Source organism: Strix aluco, chromosome 15 (genome assembly GCF_031877795.1).
Source record: "Strix aluco isolate bStrAlu1 chromosome 15, bStrAlu1.hap1, whole genome shotgun sequence".
In the NCBI taxonomy this organism is placed as follows: Eukaryota; Metazoa; Chordata; class Aves; order Strigiformes; family Strigidae; genus Strix; species Strix aluco.
Genome location: NC_133945.1, coordinates 7,796,072 through 7,822,979, shown reverse-complemented (window position 1 = coordinate 7,822,979; position 26,908 = coordinate 7,796,072). Strand labels below are relative to the sequence as shown.

Below are 26,908 nucleotides of genomic sequence, written 5' to 3'. Positions count from 1 at the left end.
TCTCCTCCCTGAATAATCAAATTCTCCGGAGCAGTTTGCGGTGTGGCAGCCGGCCAGAAAGGGTTTCTTTAAACTCCATCAGCTCACAATTAAACAAATCCGGGGCTGACGCTCCTTGATAGGCACTTATTCCCCCCTCCGAGAGCCACCGAGGGGGGCCAGGGGGGGTCCTATCCCTTTACTCCTCCCTCCAATGCCACCCCACCCTGTGGGGCTGAACCCCTGGGTGAGGGTTTGAGGACTGGGAGGGGGCTTTGGTGCAGGGGTTTTTGGGATGGGAAGGCGGGGGGGTCCGTTGTGGCAGCGCTGCTCCGATGGCGAAGCATCCCCCTGCGAGAGCGCGCTGCTATTTTTAGTCGTTGAGTCCTTGTTGATGGCGCAGCAGCGAAGGCGAGGGAGCAGCCGGAGGAGCAGCAGGGCTGGGGGGTGCTGGATCAGGCCCCGCGGGATGAGCAGCAGCTGGGAAGCGAGGCCAGGGTACAGGGGGGGCTGGGGGATGCCCGTTGCCCCCCGGGGCCGAGGTGCTGGGGGTCTTGGGTGCTTACCGAGGGTCCCCTGCCAGGGAAAGTCCTGCGCTGCCTTCAGAGGGCTCCAGATCCAGCCCTGCCATGTCCCTGCCAGCCGAGGGAAGGGGGAGGAAAGAGAAGGCAGAGAAGGATGGAGGGATGGAGGGGGAGGAAAATAACACCAAACCCAGCCACGCAGCACAAATCCTCCCGAGCAGCAGGCAGGCTGCGAGCCACCGTGTGAGCGGGCATCTGCGGCGGCAGGACTGCGCTGGCCTGGCAGTGCCGCACGGTGCGGTGCCCCGGCTCGGCTCCCAGCATCAGCCCCGGGCACTTGTGGCGTGGCCTCGTGCACCACGGCATGGCCCTGGGTCATGCCCCGATGCTGGGAGGTGCAGCGGGTCCTTGTGTGTCCCCGAAGGGTGACGCTGGGGCTGTGCTGGGAGCTGTGGGGCCATCTGGGCTGTGCATGCGTCCCTGGGAGGGGACAGGGTGCTGCGGGGTGGCTGTAGCCAGCGGCAAGCGTGGCTCCTTGGCTTGCGAGATCAGGGTCACGCTGGCTCTGGGCACCATGGTGGCCCCAAGTCCCTGCCTCTTCCAACGCGGATCCGTCTTGGGGACCCACATTAGCCCTGGCTATAGCCACGGTGGCTTTTGCCGGGCCACTGAGGGCAAGTGTCCGGCTGCAGCCGTGCGCCGTCGGCCCTGTATCGATTCCTGTGGTGGGGACAGTGGGAGCTGAGCTGGAAACTTGTTCGGGGCTGGGAGAGCACGTCCGGCAGGGACGTGGCGGGGGGAGCGAGTGTGCAGGGCCCCTGGGACACGGCCACGGCCGCCTCCCCCTCCCGGGAAGGGCCGTAACCTTGCTGCTGTCGACAGCTTGATTTGATGCCATTAAAGCGTTTGCTCGGAAACAGCCTACATCAGGCGGCAACATCTGTTACGGCCCTTCTCTAGCAAATCCGCGGCGCAGCCGAGGGCAGAGCTGGCCGCCGGCTCCTTGCCGACAGGTCTGGGTGCTGCTGGGGATCAGCGTGTCCCCTCCCAGCCCTGAGCAGCAGGATCTGACCCCCGGCAGAGCCCCTCGGTGCCTGCAGGGAGATGGGCCCTGGCGCTGGGCAAGGCGCCTCGCTCTGCACCGCAGTTCGGCTCGTCTCGGATGGGGAAGCAAAGGGCAGCCCTGGCCGGGGCCTCATCCAGCCCCTCGGGTTGTGACACCCAGGGGTGCAGGGTGAGCCCCAGGCCTTGCCAGGCGCTGGGACGTGACTGAGGCTGACTGTCCCCCGCTGGGGTTATCCTGCAGGCATGGCCACGGCCTGGTCCTGCCCGAGGGCTTCCTCCAACCCACACGCATGTGCGCACCGCTTGTGTGTACAGCGCTGCACACCCTGCCTGCAGGTACACCCCACATGGATGTACACCCTGCCTGCAGGTACACCCCACATGGATGTATACCCCACGTGCAGGTACACCCCACATGGATGTACACCCCACATGCATGTACACCCCACATGTATGTACACCCTGTGTGCAGGTACACCCCACATGTATGTACACACTGCATGCATGTATATCCCACGTGCACATACACCCCACATGTATGTACACCCCATGTACACCCCACATGCATGTTGCACCCTGTGGGCACACACACCCTGCAAGCGTGCGAACCCCGCACACACGCACACCCCTCACACACACACACACCCTCTGTGCCTCCCCACCTCTGCGTGACAGCGAGCCACCCGGCCCCTTGCACCGGCCCCAGCTGTTTGGCAAATTAACAATAATTAATTAATAACAATAATTAATAATAAAAGAGAAAGGGGGAAAAAAGCTTCCCCTCAAACCACCAGCCCAGGGTCTTCTCGAGCCAATTTTCATTTTTCAAACCTGCTTCCACGTGGAGTGTGAGGGGCCCTTTTCTCCCTTTAATTTTCTTGCTGCCGCCCGGGGCTGCCCCAGAGGCCTGGCTTTGATTTTGCTGCCTTTGTTCCGGCGCAGGACAGGGCAGCACCGCGCCCGTGCCGCGGTAGGGGCTTTTGCGCCGGCCTTAGCGGATTTTTAATTGACCCGTCTTTTCCCCAGGAAAAAACGCAGCCAGTCGCCCGTGCAGCCTGCGAGATGCAGCTGCAATATGGGGGAGCAACGTGGAAAACATCCAAAACTGGGATGGGAGGGGGACGGTGTGCTGGGCTGGCGTGGGTGGCACCGAGCCTGGCTCCAGTGGTGCGGGGGGGCACCGTGCGGTCCCTGAGCCACCGGCGGTTATGGAAATATCACTAAATAAAGCCCCGTGTGTGTGCATAGACCCCGAAAAGGTGCTGAGATGTTACCGGTGCCCACAGGGTGCTGCGAGGAAACGAGGCCGAGCTGGGACTGAGCAAACCGGCGCTGCGGTTTGTGCAGCTACGGTAGAGCCACCGCCGAAGGGACCGACTGGAGCCACGTGCCAAACGGTGCGGTGGCACAAGGGTGGCGGGAAGGGGACACGTGGGGACACACAGGCAGCCTGGCGTGGCTGGCACCACGGGGAGGTTTGCCGGGGAGCAGGGCTGGACACGGTTCTGTCAGACACCGCCAGCCCCCCCGTGTCCCCTCCCCTTGTTACACTCGCAGAGAGGACAGCACCGGGGTCACCGCTGCGGCACGGTGCCAAGGGAGCAGCACCGGGGAAACCCCCCGGCGAGCTGCAGACCCTTGGGGCTGCCCTAACCCAGGCTCCCAAACCTCAAACGGCTCCTGAAACAGGCTCGTGTTCACCCCAGCGCCTCCCACCCAGGATGTGTGTCCCCTCCCTCACCACCGAGCCCTTCATTAGCCCCCACAAGCCACTCGGCTGCCTCCCAGATCAAACCAGTGACCCAGGTGCTTCCCTGCACCTAACGCAAGCGGGGCGAGGAAATGGGGAGGTTTAATGACGACGATGGCGAGGCGCTGGGCTAATAGACGTCTGCTGGCGGGAGCAGACAGCTTCCAGATGGTATCGCACCGGGGCAGGGGGGATCGGCTGGGCCCGGGGGGGCTGCGGGAGGCAGCAGCAGGCAGAGCCGGGCAGAGCCAGCAAGTTGAAATGACTTTTTTTGCAGCAGAGCCTGCGGTTCTGGCCCTCCACGCTGCTGCTTCCAGTAATTAGCCCAATAATTAAAAAGAATGGCGATAAGCGGGGTGTTCAGAGGGGTTCGCAGGATCCTGGCGTTCCCCAGGGAGGGTGTGTGAGGGAGGGAGGGTAAGTGATGTGCAGAGATGAGGGGCAGAAACGCAGAGCTCTGGGGCTGGAGAACCCCAACACAGTGCTGGGGGTCACTGTGCCATGTGGGGTGGGCAGGGAGGGGGTTTTTTTGCGCTGCAAAACCGGAGTGGGCAGCAGAGATGGGGAAGGCTCCCAACAGCAGGGTTGGGAGGGCTGACTGGGCATGCTGGGGGCAGAGGGGGCAAGCTGGACCCCAGCCACCGACCCCTGGTCTTGTGCACTGTTCTGTGGAGCGGGGCGATGCGCAGGAGCTGTGACAGAGGATGATGCAGGGCAGTGAGAGGTGAGGTGGTGTAACCCCAAATGACATGACATGGGGGTGACGTGGTGCGATGCAGAACGATACACTGAATGACTCGAGCGTGTCCAGAGAAGGGCAACAGAGCTGGTACAGGGTCTGGAGCACAGGTCTGATGGGGAGCGGCTGAGGGAACTGGGGGGGTTTAGTCTGGAGAAGAGGAGGCTGAGGGGAGACCTCATGGCCCTCTACAACTCCCTGAAAGGAGGGTGCAGAGAGGGGGGATGAGTCTCTTGAACCAAGGAACAAGCGCCAGGACAAGAGGGAATGGCCTCAAGCTGCGCCAGGGCAGGGTCAGACTGGCTCTTAGGAAGGATTTCTTTGCAGAAGGGGTTGTTGGGCGTTGGAATGGGCTGCCCAGGGCAGGGGGGGAGTCCCCATCCCTGGAGGGGTTGAAGAGTCGGGTTGACCCAGCGCTGAGGGATCTGGTGGAGTTGGGAACGGTCAGTGTGAGGTTCATGGTTGGACTGGAGGAGCTTCAAGGGTTTTTCCAACCGAGATGATTCTGTGATTCTGTGATTCTGTGATATGAGGTGATGCAAAGCCAGCTGCTGCGATGGAGGGCGGTGCAGGGCAAGGTGATGCGACACAGGGCAGCACGATGCAGGGCAATGCAAGGCGATGCAACGCAGGGCAAGGCAACCCGACGCAGGGAGGTGAAATGCAAGGCGATGCAGTGCAGGGTGATGCGAGGTGATGCAATGCAGGGTAATGCAACGGAAGGCAACTGATGCAGGGAGATGAAATGCAAGGCCATGCGATGGCGGGTGATGTGAGGCGATGGCGGGTGATGTGAGGTGATGCAGGGCGATGCAATGTGAAGCGATGCACTGCGGGGTGATGCAAGGCAATGCAATGCAAGGTGATGTGATGCAATGCAAGGCAACCCGATGAAGAGAGATGGAATGCAAGGTGATACAGTGCAGGGTGATGCAAGGCGATGCAGGGTGATGCGAGGTGATGCAATGCAAGGTGTTGTGATGCAGGGTGATGCGATGCAGGGTGATGCAACACAAGGCAACCGATGCAGGGAGATGAAATGCAACGCAGTGCGATGCCAGGCGACGTGAAGGGGATGCAGGGCAGTGCAATGCCAAATGATGCGCTACAGGGTGATGCAAGGTGATGCAGGGCGGTGTGAAGAGATGCAATGCAAGGCAACCCAGTGCAGGGAGATGAAATGCAAGGCGATGCAATGCAGGGCAATGTGATGTGGAGCAATGCAGGGCGATGCAATGCAGGGCGATGCAACACAAGGCAACCAATGCAGGGAGATGCAATGCAAGGTGATGCGATGCAGGGTGGTACAAGGCAATGCAGGGCGATGAGGTGCAAGGGGATGTGATGCAGGGTGATGCGATGCAAGGGGATGCAACGCAAGGCAACCCAACGCGGGGAGATGAAATGCAAGGCAGTGCGGTGCAGGGCGACGTGAGGCAATGCAGGGCGATGCGAGGCGAAGCGACGCGCTGCAGGGTGATGCAAGGCGATGCAGGGCAATGCAGCACCATGCGCTGTGCTCCAGGGTGGTGGTGAGGCCGTGTCCCCGCGGCGCAGGCCACGCTGCCCCTCTCCGCGCGCGGCCGCGCTCCCCCGGCCCGCTGCGGTGGCGATGCTTCATTTGAATTCTCGCCTCTCTCTCTTCGCAGATAACGAGCCCGCGCCATGCAGTCCTTTCGAGAAAGGTGTGGTTTCCATGGCAACCAGCAGAGCTACCAGCCGACTTCACAAGATACATCACGCCTGGAGAATTACAGGCATCAAAGTCAGGCAGGGCCGAACTGCGAGCGGCAGAGGCTGGTGGCGAAGGAGTACTACAGTCAGCAGCAACTGCCGTACTCGGGCTACGAGAACAGCGCCGTGGAGAAATACCACCGGGGAAATAAGCAATTAGCGGGGCAGCAGCTGCAAGGCAGGCCGGCCTTTTCCAATTACACCGTGCAGGAGAACAGCCCCTACCCGGCCCGTTATTCGGGGGACGAGAGCCTGCAGGCGTGGGGTGGCCAGCCACAGGCGCTGCCCGGCGGCGTGGCCAAGTATGAGGACAGCCTGATGAAGAAGACGGCGGCGCTGGCGGGTGGGCGGCCGTACCACGAGCCGGCGGCCGCCTCGCTGCCCTTCCGGACTCACTTTCAGCAGCAGCAGCAGCAGCAGCAGCAGCAGCAGCAGCAACAGCAGCAGCAGCAGCAGCAGCAGCAGCAGCCGCCCGCGCTCCCCTACCCCAAGCTGCAGCGGCAAAAGCTGCCGAACGACGTCTCCTCGCCCATGCCCTTCTCGCAGAGCCCCCACTTCGGGCAGCACTCACAGTCCTTCCCCGCCTCCTCCACCTACTCCTCGGTGCCGGGGGGCAGCCAGCCAGCACACTCCTACAAGAGCTGCACGGCACCCTCGGGCCAGCCGCCGCTGGAGCGGCCCCTGGGCAGCGCCGCCAGCCTGGCCCCTGGCCCCCGCGTGCCCAACCTGCACGGCTACCAGCCCAACCGCATCGGCTACGAGCAGCCCCCACAACCACCGCCGCAGCCCCCGCAACCGCAGCCGCCGCAGCCCCCACAGCCGCCGCAGCCCCCGCAGCCGCCGCAGCCCTTGCAGGGGCGACATCACGCCCCGGAGACCCTCCACTACCAAAACCTGGCCAAGTACCAACATTACAACCAGCCGGGCCAGACTTACTGCCAGGGCGACGCGCCGCCCGTCCGGACGCCGGAGCAGTACTACCAGACCTTCAGCCCCAGCGCCAGCCACTCGCCGGCTCGCTCCGTCGGCAGGTCCCCGTCCTACAGCTCCACTCCCTCCCCGCTGATGCCCAACCTGGAGAACTTCCAGTACAGCCAACAGCCGCTGAGCGCCGGCGCCTTCCCGGCCGGCATCGCCGACCACAGCCATTTCATGCCACTGCTGAACCCTTCTCCCACTGACGGGACGAGCCCCGACACTCAATCCGGGAATTGCAAAAATTTGCAGAAGGAGAAGCTGCCTGAAAACCTGCTGTCGGACCTGAGCCTGCAGAGCCTGACGGCGCTCACCTCCCAGGTGGAGAACATCTCCAACACCGTCCAGCAGCTGCTGCTCTCCAAAGCGGCCGTGCCCCAGAAAAAGGGCATCAAGACCCCGGCGAGGACCCCTGAGCAGCTCAAGGGGCAGCACTGCAGCCCTGAGAGTAGCACCTACTCAGCGGAGCAGGTGGGGACCCCCCTGTCCGACCCGCTGAGCACCCCCCAGTCCGTCCATGCCGAGACACAGGACGCCGACTATCTCAGCGGGTCGGAGGACCAGCTGGAGAGGAGTTTCCTGTACTGCAACCAGAACCGCAGCCCTGCCCGCGTCAACAGCAACTCCAAGGCGAAGCCCGAGTCGGTGTCCACCTGCTCCGTGACCTCCCCGGATGACATGTCCACCAAATCGGACGACTCCTTCCAGAGCATCCACGCCAGCCTGCCCCTGGAGACCTTCACCAAGTACGTGACCAACGAACGGGACTGTCCCCGGCTGCTCCTCAGCGCCCTGTCCCAGGAGGAGCTGGCTTCCGAGATCATCGTCCTGCAGGACGCCATCAACGAGAAGGCGGACAAAGCCTGGGCCAACTCACCCATGCTGAGCAAGGAGGCCACCAAGTCCCCCTTCCAGCTGGAGAACCACCGGCCCTGCCTGGACTCCATGGTGAAGGGTGCCTGGCCCAGCCAGGGTGACTCCAGCACGCTCACCGAGCCCCTCAAGCTGGACAAGGCTTCGGGGGCCAGCGCGGCGAAGGACTTTGGCGAGGAGGTATACGAGGGTCCCCAGGTGGAGTTCACAGCCGCTGAGACCAAGGACGCACTGAAGGACGCTGCCCCACTGGCCTTCAACTCCAAGCCCAGCATCCCGGCGGCGACGTCGAGCGCCGGAGCCGCCGGCTACAGCTGCTACTCGAACACCACCGCCAATTCGGTGGCATCGGAGAACGCCATGGAGCAATTTGAGTGGCCGGAGGAGAGCCTGGGCGAGGCGTGCCTGCGGTGGAAGGAGCTGCAAGCCACCGACCTCCCCAAGGGCTTGTTCCCCAGCAAATTGGTGGGCTCCTGCAAGGAGAAAAAAAATGCCTGCGGCTTGGATCTGTGCGATGGCGAGCAGCCGGCCAAGAGCGAGCCGGCCCGGGACTTCAGCCAGCAGGCGATGGAGGAGGAGGAGGAGGAAACGCTGACCTATGACGAAGCGGCAAAGGCAGATAGTGAGAGGTGGCTGCAGGACACCCGGCACTGCTGCTCGGCCGGGGACTTCAGTGAAATCCCCATCATCTCCTCGCCGGAGCTGAAGGAGTCGGACCTGGAGGCGGAGGAGTACTCCTCGCTCTGCGAGCTGGCCAGCTCGGAGCAGAAGTCGGTGACGTACGACGCCTCGCCACCCAAGCCCCCGGAGATGCCCGCCGTGCTGTCCTCCAGCGAGGTGCCCGTGTCCGCCGAGGAGACCGTCAGCACGGTGGAGAAGGATTGCTCGGCTCCCTCCACGCGCCTCTCCGGCCAGTCCGTCATCCTGCTGGGCCCCGCCGTGGGCACAGAGACCAAGGTGAAGAGCTGGTTCAAGTCCTCGCTGCCCCACATCCAGCCCGAGGAGGAGAACGGCGGAGGGGAGACGTCACACCCGCAGGCGGTCGATGCTGAATCCGCCCCGTCAGTCACAGTGAAGCAGCAACTCGCCCCTGAAAATGTGCTGGGGAAGATGGAGCCTGTCTCGCGGGGCAAGAGCCTCCGTAACAAGAGGGTCCACTGCCGGCTGCCGGAGGCGGACGGCCCCGGCAGCGCCATGCTGAGCCCCTTCGATGACCTGCCGGCAGCTGGTGGCATGGCCAGCGCCTGCCTTGGACCCGATGGGCAAGCGGAGATACCGAGCAAGAACGCTCACAGCCAAACGCCCCGGTTTCCAGCCGAGGGTCTGCCGGCTCGCATGTGCACCCGCTCCTTCACTGCCCTCGCCGAGCCCCGCGCCGCGGCCCCGCTGGAGGGGCTGAAGGCCCCCGCGCACCAGGAGAAGCTGGGGAAGAAGCCGGCCTGCGGCGTGAAGCAGCGGGTGGCTTTCAAAGCCAGGAAGCGCAGCAGCCGGCCGGCCTCCAAGGTGGTCCAAAACGCCAGCGACACCACCCTCCTGGTGCCTGGTTTGGTGGTGACGGAGGAAATGGCGGGGCCAACACTGCCGGAGGGGGACGCGATGGAGGCGGGGGAGAGGGACCAGCGGTCGATGATTTTGCGCTCCCGGACGAAGACGCAGGAGGTTTTTTACACCAAGAGGCGGCGGGGCAAGAGGGCGGCCGACGTGCGGCTGAAGAACTGCAAGGCACCCAAGAAGCTCATCTCCAACAACCACCTCCCGCCTGCCTTCAAGCTGGCGGCCCCGGGCAGCCCCCACAAGGAGGGGAAGGTGGGTGCCCGGATGAAGCTGCCCAAAGCGGGGCCGGGCGTGGGGGGCAAGATGTCGGAGCGGCCCCTGCACTCGCTGAAGAGGAAGTCCACTTTCATCTCCCCCATCCCCGCCAAGAAGAGGAACCTGGTCCTGCGGAGCAACAGCAGCGGCGTGAAGGAGGAGAAGCCAGAGGCAACCCCCAGCCTCTTCAAGAAGATGCCCGTGGCCAAGAAGGTGAAAAGCAAGCTGCCCCCCAAGAGCTCCGGCGAAGCCGTCCCAAAGCCCCCCCCACAGAAAGAAGCCCCCGATGTCTGCATCAAGATCACCTCCCGGGCAGCCTTCCAGGAGGCCACCAAGACCAAAGTGCTGCCTCCCCGCAAGGGCCGCGGCCTCAAGCTGGAGGCCATTGTCCAGAAGATCACCTCACCCAACCTGAAGAAGTTCGCCTGCAAACCAGCAGCCACAGCAGGGGGGGCGGCGGCCACGGCGGCTGCCTACGGCACCTCCTTGAGCCCGGCGGTGGCGGAGAGGGAGCGGGCGGTGAAGCACAGCGGGGTGGCCCCGGCGGCGGGCGATGCGCGGCTGCCGAAGCCGGTGGCAGCACAGAAGGCGCCTGTCATGCCGGCGGCTGAGCAGCTCTGCCGAAACCCCAATGGCCGAGCGCCGAAGGGGAAGCTGGGTGGTGGGAAGAAGCTCTCCACTGACGGCTGCCAGGGTGAGGCCTGTACGCCGGCCCCGGGGGCCCAGCCCGGCTCCACCATGGCGACCAAGAGCTTGGGGCTCCTGCCCAAGAAGAGGAACCGCAAGGGCAAAGCGGCGACGCTGGGCATGACCAAGGTGCCCCTGGGCCCCGCGCCGCCGCCGTTGCCCCGGGAACGTGCGGCCGGCCTGGGCGGCGGGGAGGAGGTGCCACGGGAGGGCAAGAAACCAAAGAGCGAGGAGAAGGAGGCGGGGGGCGGTGAGGGCCCCGCTGAGGGACGCCCCACTGCCGGGCCGGCGCGGGGACCGAAGCCGCGGGCCAACCACTCCAACTACAACGGCTACTCCAAGCGGCAGCGGAAGCGTCTGGCCCACGGCAAGGCCAAGGCGGTGCCGGCGCGGTGCAAGAGCCGCGGCAAGCGGCGGCGGCAGGCCCAGCAAGCCCCGTTGCTGCACCCCGCCGAGCCCGAGATCCGGCTGAAGTACATCTCCTGCAAGCGGCTGCGGGCAGACAGCCGGGCCCCCCCCTTCGCCCCTTACGTCCGCGTGGAACGGCGCGGCGAGTTCACCACCGCCTGCACCGTCGTCAACTCGCCCGGCGAGGAGGCCCGGCTGCAACGGGGACCAACCGGGCCGGCGCCGCGACCGCGGGCAGCCCTGCCCGCCTCCTCCACCATGCACATGGGGCCGGTGGTGTCGAAGGCGCTGAGCGCTGCCTGCCTGGTCTGCTGCCTGTGCCGCAACCCCGCCAACTACAAGGACCTGGGGGACCTCTGCGGGCCCTACTACCCCGAGGACTGCCTGCCCAAGAAGAAGTCACGGCTGAAGGAGAAGGCGCGGGCGGAGGGGCCGGGCGAGGACGCCATCCCAGCCGCCGCGGCCGAGCGGGCGCCCCGGGGGACGGAGGGTGGCTGCGGTGCCGGTGGCAAGGCGGCGCGGCCGGAGGGTGCCGCCGAGGCGGCCAAGCAGAGCGCGCTGCGCTCCAGCCCGCGGGGCATGTTTCGTAGGCTGCAGAGCTGCTACTGCTGTGACGAGAGGACAGAGGGCGAGGAAGCGGCCGAAAAGCCCCGGCGGCACGAATGTCACAAGGCCGAGTCCCCGCCGCAGGAGCCGGCGGGTGACACGCAGGAGCACTGGCTGCACGAGGCCTGTGCCGTATGGACCGCTGGGGTTTTCCTGGTGGCGGGGAAGCTCTACGGGCTGCAGGAAGCCGTCAAAGCGGCTGCCGACCTGGTAAGAGCTCGGCCGCCCGCATGGCACCGCACCCCAAGGCGGCATCTCCCACTGGCCTCCTTCAGCCGAAGCCGTTCCCGCGGCTGCGCCGCCGGCTGGGATGAAAATTAATAGGGTTGGCCCCGACGAGTCGCCCTGGGAGAGCGGGAGAGTTCAGGCGCCATGAACCCCTCTGCTGCCGCGTCTCTGATAGCACCTAAAAATTCCCCTTTTAGGCGCAGAAGTGTATCTATGTTGTTATGTTTTGGGAGGGCGGCAGGGCCCCCCCCACCCCGGGGACCGTGAGGGTGCTGAGCCCGGTGGGTCACATACCCCGGCCCAGCCCTGTGTTGCGTGGGGTGGTGGCTTGGAGCAGGACAAACGCAGCCTGATGAAGGCAGGATGGGAGATGAACATGGGCGCAACGTGGCCTGATGCCACAGTGATGGGCAGCAGGGGAAGGGGATCTGGAGGGAGGGAATGGTCCTACCCTGCTCCTCTCCCAGAGCGAGAGGAGCACGGACACATCAAGTGGGAAAAATAGGGAGGGTGCTACTGGGAGACTGCCAAGGGGACACGGGGTTTTTGTGCTGGGGAGAGAGAGGGGACAGCCACCCGACAGAGGCCGGGCAGGGGGTCTCCAGCAAGCCCCCCGGTACCAGGTTTGGGGCGTGCATGCTCGCGGCATGGCTGCCTGGGGGCTGCTGCCCTCTCCCTGCCCACGCCGCGGGGCTGGGTGCTCCCCTCCCTGCAGCACCCACTGGGGGCGGGGCAGGAGATGGGGGACACCGTGGTCCTCCACCACCACTGCCACTGAGCCATGGCACAGCCTTAGTCATGTCCCTTCACCTCCACACCTCCTGCCCTGTGGAGGGTGGCTGCAGGCTCAGTGCCATCCCCGGGGAGCACTACGGTGGGGAAAAACCTCGTGTGTGGCTGCAGACAGTCGAGCAAGAGGCACGGTGTCGCCCGCGGTGTGCCGGCACGGGAGGAAGGATGCTGCCTGGCGCGGCAGCCGGGGGGAGGCAGCGTGGGGCTGGAGGGGCGCAGGGACGCTGGCACAATGCCGTCACCGCCGGAGCCATCGGGGTGCTCTGCTCCTGCGCTGGGCTCTGACGGGGTCTCTCTGTCTCTCCACATCTCTCCTTCCCTGCTCCGAATTCCTGGGTGTGTGTTTAAAGAAGTGCTCGAGCTGCCAGCAAGCGGGAGCCACCGTGGGCTGCTGCCAGAAGGGGTGTCCCCACACCTACCACTACGCGTGTGCCGTCGACACAGGTGAGCGTGGGGTCCCCTGGCACCCTCAGACCTGGCTACCCGGGTCAGGGCGGGGGGCTCGTGGCTACCTGCTTGCCGGGATGGCGATTCCCCCCTGCTCTGCACCTGCAGTGCTGGCTGGTGTCACAAGTTTGGGCGGCCTCAGCTGCACCCTTCCTGCAAACGCTGCGGCTGGTCCGACCGGTGGCGGGAGGCCGTGGGCCGGGGAGGACACTTGGGGACAACTGTCCTGCAGCGTGGGGACCTGACACGGCTTCTCCTCTCCTCGCAGGTTGCTTATTAACCGAAGAGAGCTTCTCTCTGAAATGTCCCAAACATAAGGTAAGCCCAGACCCCCCCGCGCACCCCCACAATGGACATACCCCCCCCCCGCGGGACCGTTTGCTGCCCCCCTGGGGACACCCCACTCCACGGCACACCCACCCCACGTGACAAGGGGCATCGTGTCCCTGGGGGGGTACCGGGGCACCCAGGAGCCCTCCGCTGTGGGGGCAGGCGAGTGGGCGCCGTGTTTGGCCCCCCCCCCGGGTTTATGGGGGTTTTATCCCCCTTCCCTGACAAGGTGGTGGGTGATAATTGAACCCACGCTGCATCTCGGGTGGGTGCGTGATTATTCACGGGTGGGCAGGGTGGCTGCTGACCCGGGGACCGGACCCAGGGGCCAAACCTCCCCCCCCCCCCAACAACAACCCCACCGGGCTGACCCCCCCCTTTCTCCCCGCAGAGGCAGCCGCTGTAGCCCCCGCCGCGGGCCGCCTGCGAGGGACCGGCGGAGGAGGCAGCGCCCCGGGAGCGGGGCCGAGCCGGGCCGGGCCGGGCCGTACCGGGAGCCGCCCCGCTGCAGGTGGGCGCAGCGCTGCCGCCCCGTGTCCCCCCCCCCCCCAAAAAAAAAAAACCAAGTCCGTTCCGGGCGGGGCCTCTAGAGCCAGCGCCGGGTTTTCCCCCCCGCCGGGCTCCGGCAAAACCCGGCCTGGCGCGGCCGGGAGACGGAACGGGATCCCCCGGCCCGCGATCGCTGCACAGGGGGGAGGGGGGAGGGATTGGGGGGGTGGGGGTGGGGGACCGTGTACAAGGGGGGGGTCCCGGCGATATTGTCTTACTGTGGGGCCGCCGGACCCTCCCGCGGGTCCCGGCTCTCCATATCTCACACTGATCTGATCTGAGATGTTGCCTTCAGCAAACCTCACGGTGTCTGTATATATGTGCGGCGGAGAAAAGGAAACAAAAACAAAAAAAAAAAGACAAAAAAAAGGACAAAAAAAAAAAGGACAAAAAAAAAAAAGACAAACAACGGCCTGCTGTTTTGAAACACCACTCTGCTTTTTCCGTTTTGTTCTTCCATCTCCTGTCTTCCCCCATCCTGCCTGTCCTGGGGTGCCAGCCAGGTCCCCACTGGGGTGAAGGGCGCTTGGCTGGGCTGGTGGGTGCCCACTGGGCTGCCCCAACCCCGGTCCCACCCTCCAAACCCCAGCCCATTGCACCCACCTCCCTCCTGCTCCATGGGGTGCTGGCGCTGCTGGGACGGGGACACCCAGTCCTGCTCTCTGGGACCCCAAAACCCACCCTACTCCCTCTGCTCAGCCTCGTCAGCACCTCTGTGGCTGCTCGTGCTGGGGATGGGATTTGCTCCCTGTGCTTGTGCAAAACCCCAAGGCTCTGGGTGCTGCACCCCAGGGCTCAGGGTGCTAAAACCCCAGGGTTCTGGGTGCTGAACCCCAGGGCTCTGGGTGCTGCACCCCAGGGCTCAGGGTGCTGAACCCCAAGGTTCTGGGTGCTGAACCCCAAGACTCTGGGTGCTGAACCCCAGGGCTCTGGGTGCTGAGCCCCAAGGCTCTGGGTGCTGGACCCCAGGGTTTTAGCCTGGGTGCAAGCAGCCCAGAAATGGCTTCCAGCCGGCAGCAGGGGCCTTGCTGGAGGAGGAGGAGGAGGCATTTTCTTCCTCCCTCTGCGTGGCCCTGGCTCGCCCCTCGCTGCCCTGGGTGCCGGGTTTGCTCAGCTCCCTCGGCTTTTGCTTCCCTTCCCAGCCGCCTCGATGGAGCTGGGGGGCTGCCCAGCGCTGGGATCACTCCCCTGCTCGTGTCCCCGTGGGGTGCCCAGCATGACCCCCCCAGTCTCTGCACACCCCGGCCTTGCACCAACCCGTGCCCTGGCGCAGGTAGCAAATAACCAACCCAGGGTGAATCAACCCCAAATCCAATCCTAAAAACAGAGCTGCCAGCCGCCCTCCGACCTGCAAGGCATCCTGCAAAGGGGGGGGGCACAGTGCTGGCCCCATCCGTCCCCCCTGCTCCCCAACCCTGCAGAGCCAGCTCCCCGTGTCCCCGCCGGCTGTCGCGTCCCCTCCGTCCCACCCAGCCCTCACCCTCAAGGTTTGCTGGCCACAAAATGTCTGTCATTTCAGCAGCTTGCCTCGGACACGGGAGTGAAAAAACACAAAAAAGGAGGGGAGAGCGATAGGAAAAAAAAAAAAAAAGGAAAGGAAGAATAATAAAAATAATTAATTTAAAGAATAAAAAATAAAATCCCGGTGTCCCTGGCAGTGTTGCCTGAAATCTGGCTATTTTTAGTGACATCTTGTACATATGACTGTAAAATGGTAAACCGTGTGTATTATATATTGCCTCATTATATAGTGTATATATATGTATACATATACATATATATAATATATATGAAGACTGTAAATGTTAAGACTAGTGTTCTTATTAGTATATTGCTTCACACTGAAGATTGTGTGTAACAAGCTGTTTCTAAAAGATGTTTATTTTCCTTAAGAGTAAAAAACAGGTCATTGCATTCAGAGCGTCAATAAAGATACAACGATTGTTTTGGAAGTACGTGGCGCCCTGCTCGTGGCCTCTCTTTCTCCTGGGGGGCTGCTGGGGGTCCCCCCATGCCGTGCCAGCCCCTAGCTGGCCTTTTGTCCCCAGGTGTCACCAGCACCGAGGGTCTCGCTGTAGGGCTGGGCTGGAGGAGACACTGCAGTGGGGCTTGGGGTATGGGGGGGGGTGGGGTGGGGGTGGTGGGCAGCACCCCCAGCATACCTTGGGGTAAGGAGGGTGTGTTTGGGGTCCCAGTGTCCCCATCCTTGCCACCCTTGTCCCCCCCCATCCTCTACAGCCCTTCCCTGTGAGGGCAAGGCAGGACCCATAGCAGAGCATGTCCAGCCAAGGAGGGGGGGGGGGGGGCCCTACCCAGCTCTCTGTGCCCCCCAAATTGAAGTGTCTGTCCCCACCCCTCAAGTCCAGCACACACCGGTATAAATAATCAGCTTTAATCATCTGTACAAAACTCTCCAACTATGAAAATACCGTTTAAAAAGGCAAGGGGGGGGGGGGGAGCTGGGGCAGGGCGGGGGGCTATGTACAAGAAGGGTTGAAGAAAGGGGACGGGGACACCCACCACCCCCCCAGCAGCCCCGTGCCACGCTGCCATCCCTTCTCTGGAAGCTCTCAGGCCCAGCCATGCCTGGGGGTGGTGGCAGCTCCTAACTGGGGGGACTGGTCAGTGCTTGAGGAGGGAGGGGGGGTTGGCTGGGGGGGTCCCCTCTTGCCTACCACGGGCATGGCTGCGGAGAGGGTCCTTAACCGCCACCATGGAGCCAAACGTCCTCCCCCCCCCATAATGGGGGCACAAAGCCGAGGTGCCCCAAATCCCCCCCTGCAGCTGTGGGACCCACGGGGGGTGTGGGCAGGGACACCACGAGAGGAGGGCGAGGACGGGCCCCCACCCTGTGCCAGGGCACTGAGGGGTACGGGGTGGCACTGGGGGGTACTGGGTGGCACTGGGGCCAGGCTGGCCAAGCATCCCAGCGCCATGCAATACTGTGACAGTGTCACTAGAGGTCCCCACGTCCCGTCACCAAGCGGGTTGGGGCCAGGGACAGAGCCATGGGGTTGGGGGGGGGGTTTTGAGCCCATGCAGGGTACCCCACGCGTGGCTGTCCCACGCCGGCAGCTCCCACACCCACCGCCGGTGGCACCGGGCATCACCCTGCCCCTCCTCACCCACCCTCCCTCACCTTAAAACCTGCTCCCTCCCCCCGTCCCGCAGAAGGGGCTCCCATCCTGGGGGGAAACTGAGGCACGCACCTCCCCGCCACCCGCCTTCCCCACATCCCGGAGCCAGCGGGGCTAGCAGGGGGGCTTGGCACCGTGCCCCCCGACCCCCCCCACTGCCTGACCCCAGCTAGCCCGATGTGACGGTGGTGCCGCTGCCCAGCTTGATGATCATCTGCTGGCAGTCGTGCAGCGTCCGTTTGTCCCCCAGCTTCTCCAGCGTGCGGGCGGCCTCGGCCAACATGCCCACGCGCTGGCCCGGCCCCGAGAGGAAGCTGGGTGGGAGGTAGCAGCAGGCCAGCAGCAGGGCCTCGGCGTGCTCCCGCGGCGTGGGGTGGCTCTCTGGCTCCCCGGCTGCAAGGTAGGGGGCAGAGAGAGGGGGTGTCAGCCCCAAGGGTGCCACGGGAAGTCACCAACCCTCCCTCGGGTGCTCCAAGTGTCAGTCACAAGGGTGCCACTGGAAGTCATCAACCCTCCCTTGGGTGCTCTGGGTGTCAACCCCAAGGACGCCACTGGAAGCCACCGACCCTCCCTCGGGTGCTCTGGGTGTCAGCCCCAAGGACGCCACTGCAAGCCACCAACCCTCCCTTGGGTGCTCTGGCATGGTGACAGGGCCATTCACCCACCCCCAGAGCGGGTGCCACCACCAAAACATGGGCGAGAAGCCCCTGCACCCCACCAGCCAGCACTCTTGGGGTGCTGCAGGTGGGGAGTGGGGTGTCCCCGCACCCCGAGTCCCACCTGTTTTGCTGCCCTGCACCCCTCTCCTCCGCAGGCTGCGGTCCAGCAGCTGATGGGTGCGCGTGGGGCTGGCCCGCGCCATGAGCCTGGCCGTGGCTTCGTGCAGGAACACCTGGAGCGAGGAGGACACGGTGAGCGCGGGCGGTGGCAGGGGACGAGGGGACGTGGCCGGAGGAGGGGTGATGGGCTCACCCGACGCATGGCAGGGCGCAGGGTCTGGGCCAGGCGTCGCAGGCTGCTGAGGTCCTGCTGGAAACCGCGGAGCTCAACGGCGGAGGCCTGGTAGAGGCAGCTGCGCTGCTGGCTGGCGCTCATCTGCTGCTGCCAGAGGTTGGTGCGGGTGACCAGGAGCAGGTCGCAGAGGAGGAGTTGGACCGCCTAGAAAGTGGGGGTGAGGGGAGCTGAGTGAGTTGTGGACGGACAGACAGATGGACGGGGGGGGGGAAGGGGGAGGCCCAAGGAGGTCCCTGCGGGCAGGCGTTGCTGCGGGGACCCCCGCCGGGCTGCATGGCAGGGGCATTGCACTCCCAGTCTGACACATGCAATGCAACTACAATGCACCCCCGCGAGGGCCGGGGGCACCTCCCGCCAGGGCCGGGGGCTCCCCCCTTTTCCCCTCCCCAGGGCGGGTGGCCGCCTTGCCCCCCACCCCGATCCCAGCTCACCTTGTCGATGGTGCCTTTGGGGGGGCTACCGAGCTCCAGGCTCTCCCGCAGGCAACCGCTGGCCTTCTCGCAGTGGTTCAGGCTGGCCTGGCTCCCATCCTGCTTGCTCAGCATGGCACGGACGGCTCTGAAGGAGTGCAGGGCAGCGCGGGGCAGGGGCTTTCTGCAAGGCAGAGAAGGGGGGGGACGCACACACATGGTCACCGTAGGCCCCTCGCTGCGCACGGCTGTGCCCCCCCCTCAGCAGCTATGGGGCAGCACAGCCGCGGTGCTCAGAGTGTGTTAGCCGCGGGCTGTGGCAACCAAAAAGAAGAGCAGGCATGTGATGAGTTGTCCCCCCCCACCCCGTCCTCGATGTCTCCAGCACTCACTCAGAGCTCTGCAGTGCCCGGGGCATGGTCTCCACCAGTGGGTAGAGGCGCTCGGCCCCCTCCTCGTCTCCCTGCAGCCAGTGAATAACTGTGCCAATGATGGACGCCCACCACTTGGACACGGGGTCGGTGCCTGCGGGGTGGGAGGGACACGGGAGCGGGGTGTCCACCAGCCCTGTGACCCCCCCTACACACAAAGAGTCTCCGGTTTGGAGGGGACACGCTGGCCTCACCTGTGACAGCCGCCAAGCCGGAGCTGATGGAGGGCGCGGGGCCGGGTGTGCCGCTGGCGTCGGAGCAGCCGTTGAGGAGCTGGAGGTACTCGAGGGCGTTGGAGAAGCGTCTGCTGGGAGAGGGGCTGTGAGTGGGGCCGGCCCTGTGCCGAGGGGGAGGAAGCGGGGTGCCCACCCCAGCACTTACCCCTCTCCCTGGGCAGCGGGACGGCCGGGCTCGGGCATGGCCACGCAGCACAGAGCCTTCTCCAGGAGATGCTCGCGGAAAAGCTGGGTCACCTGCGCCAGCGGGTCCACTGCGGCACAGACGGGCGGTGAGCAGGTACTGCCTCCACCCCAAAAAGAGAGCGGGTTTGGGGGTGGTGAGGGGTTACCTGGGTTGCCAGCTGAGCTGTAGATGGTCTCCCTGGGGACGCCCTTGACAGCCCAGTCCCCGTCGACGAAGAAACGGTGGCCCAAAGGGTGACAAAGCCACTGCATGGCAGGGGGGACAGCCCCGCCGTGGGACAGGGCCACGCGCCGGGCGCTGCAGAGGAAGGGGCGCTGCGGAGAGAGCGGGGTCAGGGCGGGGGTGTCCCTGAGGACAACCCCCACACACACACCCCCCCCACCAAACGGAGGGGGCTGCCCTGCCACTCACAGCCAAGAAGTGGAAGCAGCGGTGCAGGCTGGCCTTGACCCGCAGGGCGGCCGCCACGTAGATCTCGGCCAGGGCGGCCACGGAGACGGCGTCGCCGGCGCACTCGGCCAGGTTGACGGCGCTCAGCGCCAGGTTGATGGCCAGTAAGTGCCCCCCCGCCTGCTTCCCTGCGGGGACAGGGACCTCAGTGGGGGGGATACGGGGTGCAAAGCTCCCCTGTGTGTCCCCCCTCTCCCCGCCATGGCGTGGGGCCGTACCGGCGAGGTGGAGCTGGTGCAGGCGGTGGTAAGCCATGGCGGCGTCGCGGGCGCTCTGACGGACGTGGGCTGGGGGCGGGGGGTCGGGGCGCAGCCCCCCGGCGCGGGCGGCCAGCCAGCGGCCCACCCAAAGGCGCTGGAGCAGGTGCCGCAGCAGGGTCCAGAGCAGGCTGCAGGCCAGGTCCCCGTGGGAGGCGGGCAGCGGCCGTCCCAGTGCTCCCAGTGCCGTCCGGAGGTGCTGGGCACCCTGGGCAAAGTCCCCCTGAGCCCCCACCCGGGAGAGAGCTGGTCAGCGCGGGGGGGCAGGGCTACAGGGAGGGGGCGGGGCCAATGAGAGATGGGTGTGGTCGAATGGGGCAGGGCTAATGGGAGTGGGCGGGGCTAAGTGAGAACTGGGCAGGGCTACGCATAGTGCAGGGGGGTGGGGGGGTTAGGGGGGGGCTAGATCAGGTGGAAGGCGTGGGGCTATGGCATGGGTGGGGCTAACCCAAAGAGCAGGTGTTGGGATTGGTGGGGGCAAGTGGGGGTGTGTCCATGGTGGGTGGGGCAGGTGACATCACGCCGGGTGTGGCAAGAGGCAGGGCTTACCCGGTCAAGGTCAAGGTCGGCCTGTCGGCGGTGCCGCCAGAAGAGGACGGAGGGCTCGGAATGGGGGCGGGTGACGGGCTCCCCGCAGACGAAGAGTCGCACCACCGCCCCCAGCACCAGCGCCGCGTTCAGCGCCCAGAAGGCCAGGGTGGGCCAGAGCCACTGCGCCCACCCCCACGGCTCCTCTGCGCGGGGAGGGCATCAGCGTCACACCTCCACCTCCACCCTGCACCCACCCCAGGGTCTCCATCCCGGTGGCCTTCACCCCGTGGCCATCCCAAGAGCCTCCACCCAACGGTCTCTGCCCCGCGTCCACCCCAGCATCCCACCCCGATTGTCTCCCACCTCGGACCCCCCCTCTTGATGGCCTTCACCCCACATCCGCCATGACCACCTCCACCCCAACGACCTTCACCCCATGCCCACCCCAACAGCCTCCACCCAGGTAGCCCCCACCACCCACCCATCCCAACGTCCTGCACCCCAACAGTCTTCACTTCAACAGCCTCTAGCCCATATCTGCCCCGATGGCCTCCAGCCCAACAGCCTTCACCCCATGACCACCCCAACAGCCTCCACCCTGATGGGCTCCATCCCAACAGTCTCCACCCAGGTAGCCCCCACCGCACACCCACCCCAACATCCTGCACCCCAATGGTCTTCACCTCAACTGCCTCTAGCTCATGCCCACCCAACAGCCTCCATCCCAATGGCCTTCGCCCCAGGCCCACCCAAACAGCCTTCACCCCACACCCAACCCACCCAACCCAACAGCCTCCATCCCAATGGCCTCCACCCTGTGGCCACCCCAACAACCAGCACCCTGACAGCTCCCCTCCCAATGTCCTCCACCCCAAGAGCCCCCACCACATGCCAGAGCTTACCCACAATGCCAGACTCAGCCATGATGCTCCTGCTGGGGCCAGCGGTGCCTGGGCTCCCCACAGGGCCCGGAGCACCGGAGCCCCGGAGGAGGGAGGCCAGGGGGTTGAAGGAGAGGCAGAGGAAGACGAAGGCGCAGAGGGCCATGCGGGAGCGGTCCAGCATGCCCTGGCTGCTGGGCGAGGGCGGCGGGCGCTCCTGCTTCACCTGCACGGGAGAGCCGCTGTGAGCCCCAGGGCATGGGGCATGGATGTGGGGTACACGTATGGGATATAGGGCATGGGATATAGGGCACAGATATGGGATATAGGGAATGGGATATAGGGCATGGTGTTGGGGCAGAGGTATGGGATATAGGGAATGGGATATAGGACATGAGATATAGAGCACAGTGATCAGATATAGGGCATGGGCATGGAGTGCAGGGAATAGGTATGGGGCACAAAGCACGTTTTGGGGTACAGGGCATGGGGCACAGGTGCAGCAGCCCACTGCACCCCAGAGTGCCCCCTGCACCCCTCCCTCCAGCCCCAGATCAGGTAAGGAGCAGCCTCAGAGAGCCAGACCAGGGCTCTCAGCTCCCTTCCCCATGCCAGCATCTGGTGTGCTTTGCTCTTGGCACCACAGCATCATGCGGCGGATCCCCTGCTCAGCTCAGGGCGAGGGGGAACACCCCCCCAGCCCCCCCCCCACACCTTGCCATGGTCGCAGAGGGGGCTGTCGGGCTCCGAGTCGCTGCCGCTGCTGTTGCTGCTGCCCCCACTGAGCGAGAGCGGGCTGCTGTGAGACGGCGAGCCCACGTCCGAGGGCGGCGGCGTCAGCATCTCCATCACCTCTGCCTTCACCACCTCCATGGGGGCCTCCGCCTTGGCCCCCCCACTGCAGGAGGCCACCAAGTCCTTCAGGGACTCTACGGGGAGCAGAGCAGGCTGAGAGGTGCTGGCGGGAGGGGCATACGGCAGCCCTGGGGCTGAGCCCCCCAACCCTGAGACCTGCCCTTCCACTCACGGTTCTTCTGCACGGCCATCTTCAGGGTGAGGTTCTCCTGCTTCAGCTTCTGGTTGCTCTGCTGCAGGAATCGGATGTACTCGATCGCTTTCCTCAGGATCGCCGACTTGTTGAGCTGCCGGCAGGCAGGGACGGCTCAGCCAAAATGCCAGCTGAAGCCCCCCACCCTTGCCCACCCCAGCCCCACCAACCCCCGGGCTCCCACCTTGGCCTCGGTGCCCACCACCAGGTCCTTGAGCTCCACAATCTTGTCGTTGATGGAGGAGCGGTAGCGTTTCTCGATGGCGTTGTGCGCCGTGCGCTTCTCCCCCCGGCTCTGCACCAGCGCCGGCTTCCCGCTGGGCGCCAACCGGTTGATGGGCAACTTCTCGGCGTCCACCACCAGCGGCACCGTGGCCAGGATGGTCCCTCCGCTCACCAGCGCCTGTGGAGATCAGGGGTGGTGTCGGTGGGGGGGTCCTGGCGCATCCCCCCACCCCAGAGCTGCCCGGTGCTGGGACCTACCGGCACCTGCAGCGAGGTGGCCGAGCCGCTGGCGCTGGTGGCCAAGGAGGCGATGCTGGAGGTTTTGGCACTGCCAGCATCTGTCTTGACAGCCGTCAGCAGCAGGGAGTCAGCCTTGATGAAATGGGGCTGCAGCAGAACCTGGGGGATGGGGCAGAGGGGTCAGCAGGGCTGAGGGGGGGGCCACTGGGACCACCCCCCCCCCCCCTCCACCCCCTGGCCCTGGGCTTACCGGCACTGGCTGGATCTGGGGCGAGACGGGCTGGGGAGCAGGGGCGGCGGGGGCCAGGAGCTGCTGGGGTGCCGCACTCTGCACGGGGCCGGGCAGTGCTGCGGGCTGGCCTGGCTGTGGGGTGGGCAGGGGGCTGGGCAGGGCCTGCCCCGCACCCCCGGGCTGCAGGGCTGGGCATGGAGCAAGGACAGCGTTACCAGACCCCCCCCAGCACCGGCCCACCCTGGGCACCCCCATCCTGCAGGGACACATCCCCCTACTCCACCAAAATCCCCCACCCAGGGAACCCTGACCCCCCCCCCCCCCCCCCCACCCTCCGCATCCCCAAATCCTCACCGGAGAAGCTGTGCTGGTTCTGGTAGCCCACCAAGGGCTGGGGGCTGAACTGGCTGGGGGACGCGGGGACGAAGCTGGGGGCCAGCATCATGCCGGGCTGGGGCTGGCTGCTGGGCACGGCCACCGGCTCCTCCTTGACACCCGGGGCCGGCGCCGGCAGCAGCGGGGCCGGGGGCTGTGGGGCGAAGGCTGCCATCCCAGGGGGCCCCGGGTAGACGCTGCCGGTGGGGGCGGCGGGGGGAGGCTTGTTGGGTCCCAGGTAGGTGCTGAGGGTGCCCGGGGCTGGGGGGAGCCCTGGGGGAACAGCGCTGTCGGGGGCACCGAACGGCGAGTCAAAGAGCCCCGAGAAGTCATTGTCCGGCGTGTTGATCAGCTGGAGCATGTCTGCAAAACAGCCCCCCCCCACCGTGCCGTCAGTGGCTGCCCCAGCCCCGCAACATCCAAGGGGCCCCTGGGCTGGCCCCATGCTGCCCACCCCACAGCTCAGCACTTTGGGGGTGGACCCCCATAACCCAAGGGCGAAATATCCCCGAGAGCCCAGGAATCTGCTGTGCCCTGCTCCTCACGAGTGGGGAAACTGAGGCACAGCGCTCGCGATGGGGGTGCCGGGGCCTGGCTACCAGTGGTCAGAAGTTTTCCAGCCCAGTCTGGGGGTGGCAGGATCTCAGCCTGTTTCTGAGGTTGAAAGGGGCAGAGATGGGGTTGTGGCAGCTCATTTATCCTGCACTGGAAACCCCCAAAACCCCCAAAGCAGCCCCTGTATCTAGGGGAGGGGGTGCTCAGGCTGGGACAGAGGGGTTGGCACACCTGGGATGTGCCAGACCCCCGTGCCAGGGGTGCCTGCCCACGGCACCCCCCAGGAGGGCAGCTGGGCAAGCGCGGGGTTAAACAGCCTCGGGGGTCTGCCAGTGGGACCTGGGTGTCCCGGGATGTCCCCACTGACACCTACACATCAGGGTGTCAGGTGATACCCCCACTGAAAAGCCCCAGCGCGCTCCCACCAAAGCGCCCCAGGATACCCCCCCCACGGGGGTACCCCCAGGCGCCCCCCCCCCCCCGAATGCCCCCACGGAGGCGTACATCCCCCAGACACACCCCCATGGGGTGCAGCACCCCAAGAGGGGCCACAGCAGTGACCCAGCCAGGCGGCGAGGAGGAGGAGGAGGAGGAGGAGGATGGCGATACCTTCGAAGGTGCACTCCATGCCAGCGGGCGCTGGGGGGGTCCCCAGGAGTGGGCTACAGCTCCCGCCCAGCCCTGTGTCGGGCCGCAACGGGGCCCCGGGATATTTTAAAGCCATGTTCTCGCCGCCTCCCCGCCGGCCCTCCCCGCCGCTGCCCGCGCCAGGCCTGGAGCGAAGCCGGCGATGGGGTGATGCGACTCCGCCAATCGCCGCCCGCGCGCCCGCCGGCCGCCCCCAGACAGCCCCGCGGCCACGCCAAGGTGAGCCCGGCAGCGGGTTACTCCCGGGCACCCTGCCGTAACCCCTCGGCGGTTACTTGGGGTCAGTCGCCGTTAACCCCTTCACGCGTTGCCCCCCGCATCCGGCCAGCCCGACGTGACGCTCAACGCCCGGAGGAGACCCCCCCCAAGGACCCCATTTCCCCCCCCCAAAGACATCCAGCCCTCGGCACCCCGCTCTGCACAGGTGGGTTTCCTCCCAGGGGGGCTCCCAGCCTCAACACCCCCCTGCTCAAGGAGCCCCCTCGCCCCCCAAGGCTCCCCCATGGTCCAGGGGCAAGTCTGGGGGTGTAGAGAAGGGGGTGCTCCCTCCTGACCCCCCTCTTCCAGCTGCCCAGCCCCGAGGTAGGGCACAGCTCTCCCAGCCACACAGTGCCTACCAGATATTTCTACTTTGTGGCACTCGCTGCCACCCGTGGCATCAGCGTGACACAGGCACCCAGCGGTGCCACGGTTGCCCCCACCCCGCCGTGGGAGCCCGTGGGGCTGAGCCACGCGGCCGTGGGTCCTGACAGGCCCCAGCCAGGCACGGGGCACCCACGTCCCTGCATGCGCATCCCACCGTCACCCCACGGACAAGAGACAACCGGTGGCCACCCAGGGACTGGCGGCAAACCCACGGCTCGTGGGGTGCACGTGGGGGAACCGTGGGGTTGCCCAGATGACCGGGATGCGAAGGACCGTGGTAAAACGCCGCAGTGGGACCCCCTGATGCCAAAACCTCGCCGAGGGGGAGGCAGGTGGCACCTGGATCTGCCATGATCCACCGCGATTGCTGTTGGGATGCGCCTCCAGCCCTGGGATGTCACCGCCACCCCAGTTCCCAGAGGACAGACCCCCGCCCCTGGACCCCGCGGCGGGGCTGGCCGAGGGCTGGAAAACCCGATTTTTTGGCTAAATCCACCAGGAAGACCTCGGTGCCACTGCGGTGGGGAGCGGGTCCCCTTGGGGAGTGGGTGTTCTCGGGGAGTGGGTCCCCTCGGCAGCATCCGCACCCCACGCACCCCCCAGCTCTGTGGGTGCTGGTGGGTGGCAGCCCCAAAGCCGGTATAAAGCCTCTCCCCCCCCCCCCCCCCGCCTCCTACCCGGTTGGGAACCCGGGCGGCCTGGAGGGAACGACCGGGAGTAACCCCGCCGGTGACGTCATGGAGGGGCGGGGTTAGAGGCGACACGATGCTGCGGTCGTGGGAGTCGGGGAAGGGGGGGAGCTCGTCGGGGCTGTCCCGGCACCTCCAGCCCGGGGGTCCCGGTGTTCTGCCCCCACCCCCGTCCCGTCCCGGGACCCTGCTCCTCCCCGCCACCGACCGGCTCCCGGTAACGGAGCCGGATCCTGCACCGGCTCCGCACCCCAGCAGCTCGGTGTGTGTCCCCCTCGCGCCACGCCGGGCCCAGCACCGAGCCCGGTCCCCCGGTCGTGCACCGAGTCCTGGTTATGCACCGAACCTCCTCCCCCCGTCGTCTCCCGCTCCCCGGTTCCCTGACCGTGCACCGAGCCTGGTCTTCCCAACCCCGGCCATGCACCGAGCCCCGGTTACTGCCCCAGCCCGGTCCCGGCCGTGCACCGAGCCCCGGTTATTCCCCCAGTCCGGTCCCGGCCGTGCACCGAGCCCCGGTTATTCCCCCAGCCCGGTCCCGGCCATGCACCGAGCCCCGGTTACTGCCCCAGCCCGGTCCCGGCCGTGCACCGAGCCCCGGTTATTCCCCCAGCCCGGTCCCGGCCGTGCACCGAGCCCCGGTTATTCCCCCAGCCCGGTCCCGGCCGTGCACCGGGCCCGGCCCGACTCGCCGCTGCCCGGGTCGGGACGCACCGTCGATGTCGCTGAGCAGGGCTGTGTCGATGTCGCTGGCCCCGGAGAGGCCGAGGGACGGTGCCAGCCCCTCCAGGGCCGCGTCGTCGAAGGCGAGACCGCTCATCCCGGCGGCGGCTCCTCCCGGGCTGCGGCGGCTCTAGGAACGGCGGGGCCGCCCGCCCGCCATGGCCGCGCTGGCCCGGGGAGAGGGAGGAAGGGGACGAGCCGCCAAGTTGCTCCCGCGAACCGTGCCCAGACCTGCTACCGGGCAGGGGAGGGCGGGAGGGAGGGAGGGAGGGGATGGAGGAGGGCCCGCCACCGCGTCCCGCCCCGCCACCGCCTCCCCGCACCGCCCCGCGGCACCGGGAGGGGACCCCGGCAGCACCGGGCAGGGAGCTGGTGCAGCAGGAGCGGAGCAGGGAGCAAGGCAGCAGTCCCCTGGGGAAGTCACCGACCCCTGGGGACAGTCACCGACCCCTGGGGACAGTCACCGAGCCCTGGGGACAGTCACCGAGCCCTTGGCACAGGC

General features: G+C 66.1%; 2 protein-coding genes across 7 annotated transcripts in view; one reads left to right on the top strand and one right to left on the bottom strand.

Annotated features, from left to right (window-relative positions):
• Positions 1-15,456, top strand: part of RAI1 (retinoic acid induced 1) — a 79,163-nt gene extending 63,707 nt beyond the window's left edge. For all 3 annotated transcript variants that reach the window (XM_074840415.1, XM_074840417.1, XM_074840416.1), the window contains 4 exons: positions 5,707-11,359; positions 12,520-12,613; positions 12,885-12,934; positions 13,338-15,456. In XM_074840415.1, the coding sequence (XP_074696516.1) occupies positions 5,723-11,359; positions 12,520-12,613; positions 12,885-12,934; positions 13,338-13,352 (5,796 nt within the window). In that variant the 5' untranslated portion in view covers positions 5,707-5,722 and the 3' untranslated portion in view covers positions 13,353-15,456. The remainder of the gene's footprint in view (positions 1-5,706; positions 11,360-12,519; positions 12,614-12,884; positions 12,935-13,337) is intronic.
• SREBF1 (sterol regulatory element binding transcription factor 1) lies at positions 15,359-26,660 on the bottom strand. Of its 4 annotated transcripts, none has more exons than XM_074840419.1 (19): positions 26,398-26,660; positions 23,129-23,512; positions 22,793-22,962; positions 22,561-22,701; positions 22,262-22,480; positions 22,057-22,171; positions 21,744-21,958; positions 21,051-21,255; positions 20,167-20,351; positions 19,579-19,840; positions 19,322-19,488; positions 19,056-19,224; positions 18,869-18,977; positions 18,682-18,794; positions 18,449-18,581; positions 18,078-18,240; positions 17,605-17,790; positions 17,413-17,524; positions 15,359-17,025 (listed from the first exon to the last, which is right to left on the bottom strand). In XM_074840419.1, the coding sequence occupies exons 1-19, from the start codon at positions 26,501-26,503 to the stop codon at positions 16,802-16,804; spliced, it is 3,378 nt and encodes a 1,125-aa protein (XP_074696520.1). In that variant the 5' UTR covers positions 26,504-26,660; the 3' UTR covers positions 15,359-16,801. The 4 variants fall into 4 exon arrangements, with proteins under 4 accessions (XP_074696520.1, XP_074696521.1, XP_074696522.1 ...); XM_074840420.1 differs by having other exon boundaries at positions 18,682-18,791; XM_074840421.1 differs by lacking the exon at positions 26,398-26,660 and adding an exon at positions 24,314-24,477.
• Between the last annotated feature and the right edge of the window lie 248 nt (positions 26,661-26,908).